Source organism: Podarcis cretensis (genome assembly GCF_951804945.1).
Source record: "Podarcis cretensis genome assembly, chromosome: 17".
In the NCBI taxonomy this organism is placed as follows: domain Eukaryota; kingdom Metazoa; phylum Chordata; class Lepidosauria; order Squamata; family Lacertidae; genus Podarcis; species Podarcis cretensis.
The window spans coordinates 11,204,952-11,223,337 of record NC_137187.1 but is presented as its reverse complement, the minus strand read 5'-3'; the positions used below and the strand labels follow the sequence as shown (position 1 = coordinate 11,223,337).

At 43.5% G+C, this 18,386-nt stretch overlaps 3 protein-coding genes across 4 annotated transcripts in view; 2 read left to right on the top strand and 1 right to left on the bottom strand.

The window, feature by feature from the left end:
* Nucleotides 1-13,798, top strand: part of LOC307206344 (neuronal acetylcholine receptor subunit alpha-7-like) — a 115,313-nt gene extending 101,515 nt beyond the window's left edge. The window contains exons 9-10 of the mRNA XM_079959549.1: nucleotides 2,846-2,955; nucleotides 12,503-13,798. Coding sequence (XP_079815675.1) covers nucleotides 2,846-2,955; nucleotides 12,503-13,024 — 632 coding nt within the window. The 3' untranslated portion in view covers nucleotides 13,025-13,798. The remainder of the gene's footprint in view (nucleotides 1-2,845; nucleotides 2,956-12,502) is intronic.
* The window catches only part of CHRNB3 (cholinergic receptor nicotinic beta 3 subunit), a 319,642-nt gene that overhangs the window by 195,130 nt on the left and 106,126 nt on the right, over nucleotides 1-18,386 (top strand). The window lies entirely within an intron of this gene.
* The window catches only part of DNAH6 (dynein axonemal heavy chain 6), a 131,369-nt gene continuing 127,638 nt past the window's right edge, over nucleotides 14,656-18,386 (bottom strand). For both annotated transcript variants that reach the window (XM_079959035.1, XM_079959036.1), the window contains 3 exons: nucleotides 17,356-17,507; nucleotides 16,157-16,379; nucleotides 14,656-15,266 (listed from right to left, as the gene is read on the bottom strand). In XM_079959035.1, the coding sequence (XP_079815161.1) occupies nucleotides 15,163-15,266; nucleotides 16,157-16,379; nucleotides 17,356-17,507 (479 nt within the window). In that variant the 3' untranslated portion in view covers nucleotides 14,656-15,162. The remainder of the gene's footprint in view (nucleotides 15,267-16,156; nucleotides 16,380-17,355; nucleotides 17,508-18,386) is intronic.

Genomic DNA, 18,386 nt, shown 5'->3' with positions numbered 1-18,386 from the left:
CAGGATGAGAACAGAAATCATGCTCCGGCAGCGTGGCGGCCCCATTAGCTAAAGTGGTGCTTCAGGTTAAGAACAGTTTCAGGTTAAGAACGGACCTCCGGAAGGAATTAAGTACTTAACCCGAGGTACCACTGTAGTCTCAAAAGGTCTGGAAGGCCGAGGTTGAGGAAATCTGGATTAAGCAGTCTAATTCCATGCAGGGGGCAAGGGGGAAAATAATACGTAATGGAGAAGAGAGAGAGAGAGAGAGAGAGAGAGAGAGAGAGAGAGAGAGAGAGAGAGAGGAAGGAGGGGGTGCCACATTTGCTTTGGACTCTGACATCCCCCGCCATTTCCTTTGGTCTTCCAAGGGGATAGAGCAAATAATCTGAAGAGTTATGTGGTACCTCTTTCATTCTTCCCACCCTGTCGGATCTGTCCATTTGTATGCAGACATGTATGGTGTTATGACTAGCATTTCTCAAGGGACAGCTGTTGTGAGGCTGTTGAATTCGGAACAAGGTGTGATTCTGGCCTCTTATCTCTCTGGGCTCCATCAATGCCAGACCAGCTTTTGCAGCATTGTGAGAGAAGAAATTCCATGAAAGAATTGAGGAACTGGCTGTGTTTGGGCACTGCCACAGTTTATTGTGAGAGAACAAGCCTAGCCTCCTCCTGGGGTTTTCACACTTGTCCACCTCCCTCCTCTGGTGCAGTTGCAAGTAGTACAGGGGTACCTCTGGATGCGAACGGGATCTGTTCCGGAGCCCCATTCACATCCCGAAACGAACGCAACCTGAGTCCACGCGGGTTGTGATTCGCCGCTTCCGCACATGCACGTGACGTCATTTTGAGTGTCTGCGCATGCGGCAAAACCCGGAAGTAACGTGTTCCGTTACTTCTGGGTCGCCGCGGAGCGCAACCCAAAAATGCTCAACCCGTAGCTACTTCAACCCGAAGCTACTTCAACCCGAGGTATGACTGTTGTTGATGATTAATCTCAGCTTCCATGTCATCTGTTTGACATATCATGGTCAATCATACCCATGACTAAACAAATAACGCTTTGGACTTCCTTCCCTGGGGGGTTGTCTGTATGAATCTGTATTTTATTCTGAATCCATGTTATGGGTCATTGGACTGCAATAAAGATTACTATTATTATATCATGGTTAATTTTAACCATGGTTTGTTTGAAACAAGCCAACTTCAAGCCATAGTTTACGAAGCTGGCTTATTTCACTGAACTGTGGTTACAGCTAACCACAGTTTAGGGTTAGAACGTAATGTTAAATTGTGCTTTATTGAAATCAGAAGTGAAAGTGGCCAAACTCTTTGTCATGATGCACTGCAAGGGGGATTGCCCAGTGGTGGAGCATATGCCCACGCTGTCCAGGCACAAGACAGCTGCTCGGGTGCATGGAGTGGCACATATGCCCTGCAGCTGGGGGTGGAGCGAGCCACTGATGGCGGACATTCGGCGCACCACCCACCCGCGACTGCCAAATGTCCCCCCCTGAAGACACCCGGGGTGGTCTGCCCCCACTGCACCCCCCTTCCTCCACCACTGGGATTGCCTCAGTCCTGGGGAGGCCAGTAGGCTCATTTCTCACAAGATAAACTATCACTTATTGTGGTGTTCAAATTTAGCCAATGCAGAGTTCTGACCTCTCTAATAAGGTATGATCTTTTTATAGGTTTCTCTCTCCTTTGGGGATTGATATTAACACTGGGGCCAGAATTGCATACACCTCAATTCTCTCTGTTTACCAGAGACAGCCTTTCTTTTCTGGTCTCTCCTCCAGTTAACAGGCTTGGGGGTATATCTTTTCTAAAATGTTGTTAGTGTGCTCATATGGTTCTTCAGAATCCAGCTTCCTCCCCAGGGCCACAACAAATTGAATTAAATCTATGAGTGGTGGTAGATAAATAGGGATAATTGGAGCAAAACATTAATATATGCTGGTGCTGCTGAGTAAATCAATTCAGTGTACCAGAGGCAGAGATGAGCCTTCAGCAAAGTCCAAGTGCCTCGAACAGTGATTTCTCCTGGACAAATAAGCACACTTCAAATACACAATAGTGGGTTTTTACTTTCATCTGTGGAATATTAGAGAATTCTGAAGACTAGGCAGCCTGTTTTATTCGTGTGGTAGTGGTTATTTGCATATTTTATTTTATTTTTACTGTAACTAAGCACCTGACTCTGGGGGTAAATGAGTTTAAAAGGAAAAGCGATTTGCTACTTCCACTATGCGATCAGCTGCTAAAGTACAAACCTTCAAAGCATTTCTGGCTGCATGCGTGTTTCTCCCATGTTCAACCTATGGATGTCCACAATTATGGCAACGAGTACCTGAAGCAGGATGGGGGGGTGGGGTGAACCTCAGGTGTGGTTGGTCAGGTGTACCTGCTACCATTAGGCAAGGCTAGTGGGGTACCTCCTTTTTTGCCTCACTTTCTGCTCTCCCCATTTCCCCTTGTCCCGTCCCCATAAAATGAAGACAGGGCCACAAGTTGCCAACCTAAAGGCAGGGCGCGCACACAGAATACATTGATACATTGTCTATATTCTGTAATTAGTGGTATAACACAACCACTTAGGAAAAGACTAAAAGAGGATGCATCCCGTTAAATTCAGGAAGCATGTAGATATTTTGTTTCTAGCTTCTTCTTTTTAAAGCATGTTAAAATGACAAATGTTTAATGGCTATAACTTTGCAATGCACGATACACTGCATATTCTTATGTCATTTACCGTGCTGTCAAGGCTGTAAAAATCCAACCAAGTTGCCAAGTGCTCTGGGAGCCCCCAAAGGCTAAGTAACTATTTGTTATCTTCTCCCTCCCCTCTTTTAATGCACAGCACAATATTTTGCAAGCATCATGGTCATTGTCGGCTTATCTGTGGTGGTGACGGTTCTTGTTCTTCAGTTCCATCATCACGACCCTCAAGCTGGGAAGATGCCCCAATGGGTAAGTGCAGACAGAAACAAACATGCAGGCATAAATATATATAATTGTTTTGGAGGTGATAGAAAGAACAGAATATTTTAAAGAGAAGCTCACAATTCTGTCAAGGTGTCTCACATACGATATGCTCCCATTTGCTTTCGACTAAGCCTGCACAATTTGTGACCCATCCAGAGTGTGTAGGCTTCTCGAAAATCATGGATGGCAACTTGGCCACTTGAGTCCCTGGCTTATATTTATTTGCTTATTTGTAAAAGTATACATATGCCTCCCACTTACAAACCATTACAATAGCTTAATAGTTAGCTGCTTTCTGGTTTTAACATTTTTACAAGCTTTTGATTGTATGGTTTTATGTATCATGGTTGTAAACCACTCTTGTTATTATATTTTTATATACAGTAGTATATAATTTTTTTATATAAATAAGACGTTTTAAAACATCTTGCTGTATCTGTCTGTCTCAAGAGACAATGAAGTGCACCTCCAGTGGTGAAATCAAACTTCCCTGGGGGCGCAACATGACGCAATCATTAAAATGACTGGCTACTCAAGGGAAATAATAATAATAAAATTGTATACTGCCCTATACCCTATGTGTTTCAGTGGAAATAAAATAGTTAGAAATTCTGTGCTTACAAGATTGCGGGGCCGGGCATTACCTTCCAAAAGCCTTGAGGATTGCACTGAGATTCTGGCATTGCTGTCCTCGTGCAGCTCAGAATAGAGTGAATTTGGGATGGAATAGTAATTGGTACATGCAGGAGGCCTACATCATAAAGAGGATGTTCGCTTGTAGTCTGGAAGAGGTAGAAGGTAGACTCATCTCTGTAGCTGTGCAAAAGGGCGCCTCAACAGAATACTGAGAAGTTGCTTCACTCATACAAACCAAGACGGCTGAAGGGACTGTTGCTCTTGTGATTCACGTCACATCAGCACTGCTGTTCTCTTGCTAGGCTTCTTGTTGGCTGTGTTACCTGTCTCTTTCACAGGCCTTCCCGTAGCTCTTTGCTAGGTAAGAAAGACCTCCTAACATATTCCCCATCGATGGAGGAGTATGAATTCTCTTCCTGGAAATTTGGTTCTCTGCCACTCTCGTCTCAAAAGCTTCTCTTCCACTCATAAATAGTCTCTCCTACGGAGCCGAGAGCTGACTTGATTTCATTTGTGTTTATAATGAATTGCATATTGTTCTGTGATTATTTTTCACCTTGAAAAATAACCGATTTTAAGAGGGATGGAGGAGCTGCCTCAAGAACAGCACTAACCAACAAAATCCCACTGCTTAATTAAGTGGCACTCGAGGTTAACCAGCATAAATTTTACCTGCAATGAATTTTTGCAAGGACATTCTGCAGTTTGCCTTGATGTTGGCTATTTCGTTTTAGCTATTAGCAGCTAATTAATTGCAGCAATTATGTACAGCCCTGTTAATTTGCATGTTGCCAGTTATATGGGTTGATTATAAAGTTCACTGCCCTGATCCAGCAAGAGAAAATAGGCATGCAAATAGTCGTGCAGGTGTATTAGCTGGGGATCAAAAGTCCAATCTAGGGCTGGGATAATATTTTCTGAAATGGAGCTGGCCATCTGTTCAGCAGCAAGCAGGGGAATGGAATGAATCCCCCCTTTCCCACTTGCCCTGACTTTGAATTTAAATAATATTAACACCAATATTACAACAATGGCTGCCAGCAAAGGAGTGTAAATAGCATAGAAACAACATACTGCGAGGCCAAGTATAGAGGAGTGCCTAAAAAGTTGTTTGAATACATTGAATAATTGCATTTGCATTTGGTTATGTTCCAAAAAGGCAAGGAAGAAATAAGTAAATTTAGAAACTATATTGAACACTGGAAACATTGTATTTCAACAGATATTATAACAAGAATGTTTTAGAGAGGAATACTGTCATTTTGAACGGTCTTTCATGGTTCCTCTGCTTTTTAAAAATAATTTGAAAGAATAATTAAAAGGATAGGTAATGTCAGAAATCCCAGTATTGTTTCTAATTGGAATCCACTCAAGTTGCAAATCAAGCTTTAAGTTTGTTCAGGCTCTGTTCATTTTACATATGAACGTCTCAACTGGGTTGCCATTTTATCATCTACATGGTAAAGCATACATTTCTCTTGTGAAGCATACATTTTAAAATTGATTTATTTTTATTTTTATTTTAAATAGTGAGGGCTGTGTTCACTGTAGCGCTAAGCAGATTGCTCTGTCAGCACAGGGATTTCTTCTTATGCAACTGAACCGTCTCCAACTCTCCTTCCCTTACACATGCCCTAAATCTATTCTGCGGGTCCCCCATTCCCACAGAACAGATTTTTTTGGGGGGGGGGAGAGCAGGGAATCCCCTTGTGCTAATCCTTGTACTAGGATAAAAACATAGTTTGACTAGAACTCTCCTTCCTCAAATTCATTTCAGCACTCATTCACATATTGCAGTACAAAGGAAGTTAATTTTTTGTGTGCCTAACTAATCTCTAGGAACAATTTTTAATTTCAGTAGATTTTTATTTAACCTATGAGCTACATCTGTCCAGCTAAAATGAATGTTGTGCTAGTTTGTGCCCTTATTTATTATGGGAAGACTTGGTCAGCTGAGTTTTTATACGGGGCCAATTTCTTGATCCTTTTGTGATTTTGTGGGTTCTAAAAAGTTGAAGGCACAGGGAGACTCAGGGCTCATCCATACTTGCCCTTGACCCACGGCTTCCCCCTGGGGGAACCCATTTTTTAGTGCTGAATCAGAGCCAACGACAACTGGGTTTTCTCTGGATTAACGTTGGCTCTGATTTATCACTAAAGAGTGGGTTTTCCCAGGGAAAGGGCAAAACCTTTCGGCCAGTGTCTAGAAAGCGTGGGATAAGCAGAAAGCTACTTGGAGCCATGCTTTCTAGTGGTAAATCAGGCCCTGTCAAAGAGAGTCACTAGTCTTGGGACTTTAGGTCCATGAGACAAATCCACTTTTTAAGCCTGTGGTGGTCCCCCCCCCCTTTCTCTTTTCAAGCCTGTAAAGTAGGGATAACTTTTTAATTACAAACTACGGACAGCTTTTTAATTACATAAATATCATTTCGAAGAATCAGTGACCTCATATTGTGCGGTTGCCCCAACAGTTGCTTCATCCCATATAATAAGTTCATTTCGTGTGTCAGCTTATAATATTTTGAAATTTTTTAACATTAAAAATTCACCACCAGGGCCACATTAGTGCTTTTTTATGCTTGTTCAATAGGCTCCATTGATGTCTTGGGAGCTGAACGCTATGATGCAATCAAGAGCTGCAGGCAGGAATGCCAAGAGTTATTCCTGTTGGTATCTATTACATGTCACTGCAGGAGGCCTTGTGGGAATCTGAGCAATAGCTTCTAGATAGCCTTTGGTTGTAGAGTTCATTTCAAAGTCACAGATGTTCTCTGAAAGTTCAGGAGCTAGACAGTCTGTTTACAGAGTCTCATTTAAATTCGGAAGATAACTTTACTAGCTATTGTTGAACTTCCCAGTGAAGGACATCAGTGCTTAGTCCATGCTACCAGATGCATACCATCTGGGTTTCCTTCCTTGTATTCACCTTGCAAACATGGGACTGGAACCCTGCAGGGAAAAGCTGTTTTGAAGGAGAAAGTTTCACTGGGAGAGACCAAAAGTGAATCCAGTTCAGCATTCTGGTTCCAGAAGTTTGGGTACTTCTGCAAAGCTTACCAATGAAACATTAAGTCAACAAGGGCTTCCTCTGTTGTTTGTCCCCAGAATCTGGTGATCTGTCAGGGCTAATAGTGCTTTCCTCCGTGAATTTGGTTGTGCTAGCGCAGCGCGTGTGGTACAGTCAAACCTCAGTTGTCAAATGTAATCTGTTCCGGAAGCCCGTTTGGCTTCCGAAATGTTCGACAGCCAAGGCATGGCTTCTGATTGGCTGGCGGAGCTTCATGGACTCAAGCGGAAGCCTCATCAGACGTTCAGCTTCCAAAAAAACGTTCGAAAAGCTGAACACTTACTGCTCGGTTTTCGGCATTCGGGAGCCAAAACGTCCCAAAACGGGGGCATTTGGGAACTGAGGTTTGACTGTACCTATTTCCCCTAACAACCAGCCGTAGGCACCCTGAGCCAAAAGTGGATCTAATCTAAATCTCCCTGTACTTCCAATTAACTGCCCCTACCTGATAACCCTACCCGCCACGTGGGTGGCACTGTGGGTTAAACCACAGAGCCTAGGACTTGCCGATCAGAAAGTTGGTGGTTCGAATCCCCGTGACGGGGTGAACTCCCATTGCTCTGTCCCAGCTCCTGCCAACCTAGCAGTTCGAAAGCATGCCCCAAAAGTGCAAGTAGATAAATAGGCACTGCTCTGGTGGGAAGGTAAACGGCGTTTCCATGTGCTGCTCTGGTTCGCCAGAAGTGGCTTAGTCATGCTGGCCACATGACCCGGAAGCTGAACGCCGGCTCCTTCGGCCAATAAATCGAGATGAGCGCCACAACCCCAGAGTCGGTCACGACAGGACCCAATGGTCAGGGGTCCCTTTACCTGATAAGTTGGGGATCAGATCACCCCTCTTTTATTGAGAATGTTTCACTGAGACCCTCCAAATACTTACAAGGCATTCACAAGTATTTAAAAAGGACAGTCTACTCTAATAAGGCAACCTCAAATCCCTGGGTAATGTATTAATGTGGCAGCAGGGGTAGAGTCTATCATGAGCTCCAGCACAAATGATAGTGGCAGCAGTAGAATTTAAATGTACCACAGGATTTCCAGAGTTTTCTGAGAGAACTGAGCAACACCCATCGCTTCTTACAGCAACTTCAAATTGCCTAGAAAACAGGGAGAAACATCAGGATAGGAAAGAGAATGATTTGGGTGCTCGTGCTGCTGTGGTTGCAGAATGTCACACACAACAATGGGCCATTAAATCTTCCTCGGTTATTGTAAAATACTTCAAAGCATGATGCATAGGACAGCAGTTGCTAACCTCCAGTTCAGGGGCCTGATCCAGCCTCCCAAGCACCTTCCCCCTTCTGGAGGAAGACCCCACTGATTTGGTGGTGGCAAATATATATATATTTAAAAATAGGCACAGTCCTAGGATGGGCAGAGCCAAATGCTCTAACGCAGATACACAATGCCCTACTACTGGGCCATCAGATCCATCTTTTGATGAGTAGAGGGGCGACAGTAACTTCATCTTGATCAACAGCTGACCTTCATAGGTGAGCTGAGGAAGAGGGGCTATATTCTTGTACGTATTATATGCCTGTGTATCAGAACGAGTGGAGGTCACCACAACCATTACTGGCATTTGGCTACCCTGGAAGACTAGCCAGAGGTGAATGTGGCCCTCAGATCAAAAAAGGTTAGACACCACCACCACCTATCAAGAAAACAAGAAAAGGATTTACGTGTGTGTCTACCCAAGGAAGATTTTAAATTTACATAGGGTAGATAATGTCTAACCCAGGGGTGTCAAACTCAAATTTATCGGGGGCCGCATCAGCAGTTTGGTCACCCTCAAAGGGCCGGTTGTATCTGTAGGACTATGTGTCCACTCTTTATTATCTCCCCACCCCAATCCATGTACAGTGGATCTAGCAACCTCATCCATAAAGTGCTGGCAAGGTGATACCGCTGTTCTGCAGTATTATATTTTTTGTTTGCATAGTCCTACAATGCGTTTTTAATCTTATAAAGCAAAAGTGTACACTCAGCATCTCTTAAACCAACCCGCTTTTAAGTGTAACCTGAGAATGCACCATGTTGCTGAAGAATACACATAATGCACTGGTGGTATCAGTCCAGCAATTTCCTACAAAGCCTCAGCAAATTGGAAACATAGGTGAAGGACGAACGAGAAACTGGCCAGTATTGCCCCCATGGACCTGCAGAGCACCTTCACTTATAGCCAGTTATGGCCATGTAAATCCGAGTTGCTAAATGGGAGATTAAAAGGGCACTCCGAGGAGCTTCCAAATTAGCAAAAAGATGGCCTCCTTTCTGCAACTGCGTTCCGCCAAAGGACAAAATGAACCTGCCCATTTTGCCGGAAACAGGGAACTTCAGCCCACCCCGCGTCTCTCGGATCCATTGGAATCGGGTACTTCATCCACCTGCAAGGGAGCTGGCCAAGGCAGAAGCAAGGCGCTCCCCGTCGCCCCGGCCAAGAGAGGCTTCACCAGCCCCTGCAACCGGTCAGGCGGCGGCGACTGACCCACTCGCGGCTCCCCAAGGTCACTTGCCTGCTGCTGGTCCCGAAAAAAGGAAGGCTAAGCGGGTCTCCCAGCCCTGACTGCTAAGGACCAAACCCGCTGCCCCTCCGTCCCGCTTTTGGTCTCTCCCGGGAGAAGCAGGAGGCGGAAATGCGGCTCCTCACCAAGGCTCGCGCGCGTACTCCTCCATCTTGGCTCCCGGCTTCCGTACCTAATGCGCTCGCTCAGCCGGCTGCCGGCATGCGAGTCACGTGGGCCTCTGCTTCCCCGCGAGACTCCTCTGAGCGCGGCCATTGGTCGCCCGGCTTCCAGGAGCCGAGCCAATAGTAATGAGAAGGGGGGAAAGAGAGCGACACACTGTAGAAAAAAAAAGCGAGAATAAAAGGTGAAGGCTGGCGGCCGGCGGTGGCTACACGGGCCACATGACAAGGTCTGGCGGGCTGGATTCGGCCCGCGGGCCTTGTGTTTGGCACCCGTGGTCTAACCCAAAGTGGAGTCCTTTGACCAAATTGTCTATAAAGATACAGCTGCCTTTGTCATATGGCTGATCTTCACTAAGGCAATTTCCCCTCCTTCTTGTTTTAAATTCTCTACTTACAACATGGCACTGTTTGAGGAAAAAAGCAAGTTGAAAGCTCACATGGATCTTTGGATTCTGGCCAGTATGTGGGTTTGCATTTATTGGACATAAACATCATTAGCAACATTTACTCCAATTATTAGTGAGATAATGATTCACCTCGGGCATTTTTTACAAAGCCTACCCTCCAGGTAATGATTACATAAGCTTGAGTAGGTAGGGAATTCGATAAGTATGTAATTTGTCTTCTCTGTTGCTAGAAATCGCCCTTATTCCATAACACAATTTTTTAAAAGAACTTTGTAGTTTCTTTGTGTGTGCTGAGGTTAGACAATTGTTATATATGCAGTAGGGTTAGGGAAATTTCTCAAATAATTTAGATGCGGTATCAAAGTATGGTTCACTTATTTGGATTGCTGCTTCTTGTTCCATTGCGATCTGTAGGAGTAAAAAAGATTCAAGCCCGAGAGCACTTTTGATATAGATCAGAAAAAAGATCAGTAGAACTGAATTCACTCGCTTCAACAATCAATGCGTGCCAATAGAGCTTTTGAGAAAGGCCATACCTTTATCCTTCAGTATCAGGCTAGAGCTTCTATTAATCTGAGCTCTAAAGAGACCCAATCCTTTGGCCATTTTCTGTTGTTGTGAAGATCCAGGATTCTGGGCTACTTTATTAATAGTGTGGAGCAGGGACTGAAAACAAGCACCCATCCCTTTTAAAATCCTTTATACTTGGTGTAATGGCCTCATTTCTGCATTTCCTAGCAGTCTTCACAGTATCTTCCAAGCACACAGGAAATGACCCACTCCCCTCCCTCCTAGTGCTCCTATCTACCAGGAATAGATTGAAAACAATCTCCCAGTCCTCACCTTTTCTTTCACCTACCTGAATGCTTGAAAGGTGTCAGTGGCCTGTTATCCCAGGTACTTCTTTTCACCCGTGTGGAACCTGCCAGGTACCAAATTCTGCCTCTAGAGGTATGCCTAGTTTCAAATAACAGATTTGGGGATCTCCTATGAACCCACCTCCTTAGTTGCAAAGGGTTCAAACTGGGAATTACTCCATGGAAAAAATTGTCATCTTCTGAACATAACGATGGATCCTTGCTTCCTGCAAGCAAGTTTAAGGTTCTATTGTAATACTAGGGTTAAACCAGAGGTGGGGGCAGGGGCACACATGCAAGCCCCACTTGCAACACCCCCAGATATTACTTCTGGTAAATGAGCCACCATAGTCGCTAGAGAGTCATGAAAATTTGTGTCCCGGGCTTTTTAGACTCATCTACCCATGTAAGGGATGCGGGTAGCGCTGTGGTCTAAACCACTGAGCCTTAGGGCTTGCCGATTCGAAGGTTGGCGGTTCAAATCCCTACGAAGGGGTGAGCTCCCGTTGCTTGGTCCCAGCTCCTGCCAACTGAGCAGTTCGAAAGCACACCAGTGCAAGTAGATAAATAGGTACCACTCTGGCGGGAAGGTAAACGGCATTTACGTGTGCTGCTCTGGTTTTGCCAGAAGCGGCTTAATCATGCTGGCCACATGACCCGGAAAAACTGTCTGTGGACAAACGTCAGCTCCCTCAGCCAGTAAAGAGAGATGAGCACCGCAACCCCAGAGTCGTACACGACTGGGCTTAACTGTCAGGGGTACCTTTACCCATGTACTATCTGAAACCACAGGGGGTCGTTGGATGTGAAATATATTGGCATTATTTTCAGCTCTCCTACCCCACTATAGCAGACTCTTTTCTCATGAAGCTCCTATTGGCCAAGCAGGTTTTCAGAACTATTTATTAACATGGGACTCTAATCCTGCTGGCAGACTGAACACTGGGGAAAAGGGTTGCCAGAACTTCCGCCCCATGTCTTCTCTCGTTGCCCATTCCCAAGGGAAACTTGCAAAGTAGAAGCAGCAGCCACAGGCTAATGTTACATGGGGGTATAGTACAACATTTTGTTTCTCTATTGCATTTATTCGAATGCTAAAACTATTGGTTTGAGGTAAGCAATTAAAATTCAAGGCTAGGTCCTTACCGATGAGAGCTATTTGTCTAGCTGTGTCAGGAAACTATTCTGCAAGTGAGAGATCCCTCTTCATGGTTGATATGTAGTTGATTAATCTAATTTCCCTTGGGGCTGGACACAAGGTCCCACTTTCCAAGATTTTGATTCAATTAGCTCTCAACAAAGCATGAGGTTCCTCAAACAAGATACTCAATAGAGATGGTGTAATCTGTTATTATACAAGTTACCAGAGAAATCTATACCACTATCACCTACATGAGATAATCCAAGAGACTTTATAAATAGAATACTCCTTCACACTGCTATACATTAAAGGATTAAGACTGATAACAGTTCAGCCCTGTTTAAATTCTTTGACTTCAATAATTTAATCACTTTCTGGAAGTTAAGTTTCTTAACCAATTTTAATTTCTTGTAAGTACTCAATAGAGACTGCTTCCACTACAACTATAAAAAGAGCTCTTGCAATGCACCTGAGGCATCTATTTTCCAGATTAGTGGCCTGAAACATAAAAGTCTAGTAGAAGCACAGTTAATACAAAAATTGTTTTTTCCTGACATCTTTGCTTCATTCTAGATAGTCATGATCTATGACGCATCATACAGAAATTTATAGAATGGCAAAATCCCTTTGCAAAACACATTTCCCTGATGCTTCTTGGTGCAATTAGTGTTTGTTGTAAAGTTGGTCTTTCAAAGCTTCTGAGAAATGTGCTGATAGTTTCTGTATTTTTTTCAGGTTCGTGTAGTTCTGCTGAACTGGTGTGCTTGGTTTTTGAGAATGAAAAAACCTGGCGAGAGCTTAAGACCCCTTTCTTGCAAATACAGCCACTCTAGACACCAGTCAAGCGTCAGCAGCGTAGAAATGAATGTCTTACCAGGACACCAATCTAGCAACGGCAACGTGATCTACAGCTACCATGTCATGGAAAACCCTTGCTGCCCACAGAACAGTGATATGAGCGATAAGGGTGGGAAAGGTCCCAGTTCTTCACCTGAAGATGCTGAGCTTACTCAAAGGAAAGTTTTAATGGACACTATCCCAGTGATTGTGAAAATCCTGGAAGAAGTTCAGTTCATTGCAGCCCGTTTCCGAAAACAGGACGAAGGGGAAGAAATCTGCAGTGAATGGAAGTTTGCTGCTGCTGTCATAGACAGATTGTGCCTCGTGGCGTTTTCACTCTTTGCCATCATCTGCACGCTCACAATACTAATGTCTGCTCCAAATTTCATTGAAGCTGTTACAAAAGATTTTACATAAGGATCTCAGAAACCAACAGAAAGCTCCCAAAGGTTATTGGGGATTATGAATTGATGCCATTAATTTTGTTAAACAATGAGATTTTAAAATTGGGAAGTGCACTTTGTGTGCCGACTTCAATAAAGGAAAGGAGTTGGAATGAATTTCAGCATCCAGTTGTCTCCCCCAATATTAGAGATTACAAGGTACAGGATTAAAGTACCTGGCTCTGTTACTTGTTTTGTAAACAGTGTCCTCTCCCTGTACTCGTGATCATGATCTCTGATAAATATTAGATGAAACCTGATATACGACATATGCGTTGCCAAGTAATTAGTCAAGTATAAGTGCTACTAGGAAAACACTAGTGAACATTTTGCTGCATTTGTAAATCTCTCCTTAAACACGTTATTTGCTGTCATTTCCTTAAACACGTTATGTGTCGTTTTCAATATCTTTGTTTGCATCTTGACGCAAAGTTCATCTATGGTAATGTATCACTTTTGCCTTGAATGATATTGCGGTTTGCCAAATAAATGGCAAGTTTTAGCTTTTATCACCATTGTGATGGTCTGAAATATTTATCCAGCTTGCCCCGGGAATATCTTCAAAATGTTTTTCAGTGTCCAACATACTCATAGGAATGACAACTTATCACCTTTCCCTAAGTTAAGCATTAAAGCCGCAAATGTGTTTGTATACATAATCAAATTTCATTAAATTGTATTGGTCTAATGCTTATTTATTCTAGCCTGTTAGGATGTACATAGTCCCAAACGTTTAGAAAGCATAATGCGTATCACTTGCTGGATTGAGAATGATCGTTATTCAGATGCCTACATGAACATGCACCTGATTATGTGTATCTGAGCAAAGGTTTGGATGCACATGAAATGCCCTTGTGTAAGGAACTATTTGTCATAGACTGCAGTGTGTAAGGGAGCATTCAGCTGACCTATAAGCCCATTAAGATGGTGGAGAGCTCTACTGCTGAAAGCTATAACTACTGCAGGGGAGAGCAATCCAAACCCATGAACTGCAGTACTTGGGAGAGGAGGTTGGTCCCTGACTCCACTGGTTCTGTTTGTGGGGGAGCCCAGTGGTGAGAAGCGCCCCAAGGTGGTATTCCTGCCACTGGAACGCCCCGGAATGGATCCTGAGCCAGCCCTAGTGTTGTCATGTGGCACAATGGGTCCAAGTTGGGCCTCTTAGATGTGCCAGCCTTTAAACTGGCACAGGCATGGGGCATTTCCTCTTCTCCATTCTGGCCAGTGTGAGTGGCAGGGCAGTACCAGTGCACCTCAATCCAGCCCTGCCACTACCAGCCAGAGGTCAAGGCTGCAGCCTAAATATTTTCTCATGACATCAGTCACCTGATAAGGGCTTCTGATGACCAGATACTGATGTGACAATTGTCATCATCATATGATGAGTTGACACTACTTATGCCATATGCCTTCTATACAGGGAAGAACAAAGTTTATACAAAAGTGAGTACAGTAAAGGAGTTTGTTATTATTGGACCTATTGCCAAATGTAACATTTCCCAACTTTTTTGCAAGCTGCCAAGTCATATTGAAAATGGAGACAAGCAAGCATTGCTTAGGTAACTATTTCCTTCCCCTTCCAATAACTATTATGGTGTGCACGTGTGTGTGAAAAGGAAACGTTTATTGCATAAATTTTTCAGACAAAATGGAATTAGCCATTCAATTGCCAATTGCAATTTTTTTTTTCTTAGAAACTTTTCCCATTATAAGCAATTTGCATTCGCAAAGAAACCAAGATATAAAAGCTTACAGGACAGGATTCACAATGTTATCCCTTTGATGCAAAGCATGCTTCTTCATTTGAAACATGAACATACCATAGGAGTAGGATTAAAAAAAGAAAAAAAAAGGTACTACCAATGCATAAAATATAAAAGCAGTAAATGAAAAGCAAAGGAGAGCAGTGGGAAATGAACACTACATCCAACTTATTCATGAAGTCTAATGCAAATAAAAAATCAATTGAAAGGGAGGAACAGTTCTGACAGTGTGGTTATATAGCATACCAATGTGATGAGCACGGCGCTGATGTAACTTTACAACTCTGCACCTGCCATATGGTGCGAGCACAACGTAGACTTATGCTGGTGGACAGCAACCAAGTCCCAACTATTCGTTCAGTTGGCAAAGCAAAGCAGAGCCTTTGGAGATCCAATAGTCACTTGGCCTTTTGGAAGGCAATAAGACGGTGACCACAAAATTGGTGGAATGACCTAATTCAAAAAGTAACAAGAACTTTGTTACCATGTGTCCACTGGCTCTAAAGCTAGTAACCATAAAAACCTGTATAATGTATAGTACATGAAATCTGGAATAAGTAGTTCAACTCAGTTATTCCATTAAGACTGAATGCAACCTGAATATAAGGGCTAGGATACCAACAGACCTGATTCTCCCACCCACATTTTCTGTCCCCTTCCATCTCACCAGCGGTCTTCCCTCCACTCCCAGGCAGTGGTGTGCTTTGGTGGCAAAAGGGCAGGCTTCCTCCTTCGCCTCTTCGGTGCCTGGTGCCTTGCATAGCTGTGCATAAGGCCAAAGCAGTCCCTGGGGAATGCAGTTTCCCCAGGGGTTGGTGCAACATCAGAAGCCCCTCCTTTCCCTACTATGGCTTGTCTGCAACCTTCCCAGGGAAACCAACAATATTTGGGTGCCCCTGGGAAAACACGTTTCCCAGCATTCTGGAAACCAGGGAAAGCGGCAAAAGGGACATACACCGAGGTAAATGCACCCTAATCCCACTCCCACCACGGCCACAGCAGCCACAGATGAGAAGGGGTGGGAAGAGAGCACAGTGGCAGTCAGGGAGGTCTCTTTCGTTGCCACGTGAGTGGCCACAGTGGCAGCAATTGCCATCTAGGAGAGTTTGGGATATGAAGCTCACTAAACTTTATGTGGCTGTTATGAGAAAATGTAGGTTACATGCTTTTGACCATAGCTGCCAGCCCCAATTTTGATCGAGCTGAGAAGCTCACCCTAATATTTTAAATTACTTAAGAGCCATGGCCTACTTGTAATAGCTCAGATGACTTTTAATAGCTCAGATGTACAAAACTAATTAAAATTATATGCTTCCCATCATTTTCATTAAAGAAACAGTTACCTGTGGTGGACAGGGTTCCTGCTCTTGCTCCCGTTTTATAGAGTGGCGCATGATACAGAGACGGGTCTGGCTCATAATTCTGATGTGGCTCAAAATGCACTACCGGCAACACTGGGTTCATTTGCCTAGGCAAGGCATCTTCGATAACCATCTCCTCATCGTCCCAGCGACTGGCATCCATAAACATGCCATGGACCAACACACCATCTTCAGGAGAGGGCAGCTGAAAGTAGTATCAAGAGGTTGGGGGGGGGAACCCATAAGACTCAAGTCTAGTAGCCAACAAAAATAAACTTAATCATAAAAGCTGATCTAACTATTCATCTCTCGGCAATAACATGCTCCCTTTTTGTAAGAACTTACCCATTTATTTATTATACACAGGGTGAGTCTTTTAAAAGAGGCCCTGTGGAACATGTGCACTCTGTGTCCACGGGGTCTCTTTTAAAGGACTCACCCTGTATGTATATATATTTAAAACCTCTTAGTTCACAATTAATAGAAAACTATCATTAAAAACTAGGAGCTAAAAACAATTCAAATCAACAGAAGACTAAAAAGAGATTGAAACACTTCAACATATGCATGCATAAGGTGACCCCGTATATAAACTGGTCCCAAGCCAATGGGGCTTTGTATACCAGTAACAACACCTTGAACCTGACCCAGTAACAAACTGGCAGCCAGCGCAGATCCCTGAGCAGAGGTGTCATATGCTAATAGGGTCTTGCTCCTGTTGGCAACATTCTGCACTCATAGCTGAGTAAGACTGTCTTCCATGAACAGGATCTTAACTGTGAGGCAGCATGAGTGGCTACAATCCCAACCCTATTTTACATGGAGCAAGCACAGCTGAATTCAGTGGGACTTACTTCTAAGCAGTTATGATTAGGTTTGCAGCTATAGTTCAGCCATTAACTACGTCATTAACTTGTGTGACAAAGCCTCATTGTTTTTGCTGAAAAAGACGATTCACTAATTTTTAAATGGAACACACAGAGTGAATGTAAGTATCTGCTGATGGCTGAGATATATATATTTCCGCATCAGTGGTGACAAAACAAAACACAGACTTGTGAAAATTCCAGATGAAAGTGTGAATGAATATCAAAACAGATTGAGGCATGTTCTGAAGACCCAGAATAATATATTCTTTCTTTGTAATCGAATATTGTTCACAAACACAGGAACTTAAGTACCTCAGCATCCATTGGCAAGTCGTGTCCAAACGGACAAAACTTTGAAGCTTCTGCAACTTGCATTTGATCTCGATAGACAGGGATCATGTTATAACTAAAGCTAAGCTCATCAATTGGCAAGTTATATTTTCGAGCATGATTCTGAAGAGTACCTGAAAAAGATAAGAGGGACACATTTTAAAAGCAACAACAATAATTATTCAGGGAGAGACTAACTAGAATTTGGGATAGCATTCACAGAAAAGAAAAGCATTGACACATTTATTACTAGAAACCAAACCAAAATAGTAGCTGATTGTTTAATTTCCATACTTTCAAACTTTTTTCATAGAACACTGAATCATTATAAACCACTATGCTGAAGTAACTAATTAAACAAAGAAAAGATGAAAGCATACTATTTTGGAACAGAACACATAAATGCTTATTATGGCTTATTAGTTCACTCAGAATTGCTGCATTCACATTTTTATTTAATTTTCTTATTACTTTTAAAATTCAGAACACAAAATACAATAAAGAGTCATTCATATTAACATTAGAATTCAAAGACAATTCAAATGGAGACATTATTTTCCTGCTTGTTCTATATACGAATGTCCAATTCAAATAAGAGGATGTGTGTTGCATTTAGCTAACTTTTGCCCAGAATAGATCCTTTAAAATTAATGGGCCTAAATTAGTAAGGGGCACTAATTTCAATGACTCTGCTCTGAGTAAATGTTAAAGGTAAAGGTAAAGGTACCCCTGCCCATACGGGCCAGTCTTGACAGACTCTGGGGTTGGTGCGCCCATCTCACTCAAGAGGTCGGGGGCCAGCGCTGTCCGGAGACACTTCCGGGTCACGTGGCCAGCGTGACAAAGCTGCATCTGGCGAGCCAGCGCAGCACACGGAAACGCCATTTACCTTCCCACCAGTAAGCGGTCCCTATTTATCTACTTGCACCCGGGGGTGCTTTCGAACTGCTAGGTTGGCAGGCGCTGGGACCGAGCAGCGGGAGCGCACCCCGCCACGGGGATTCGAACCGCCG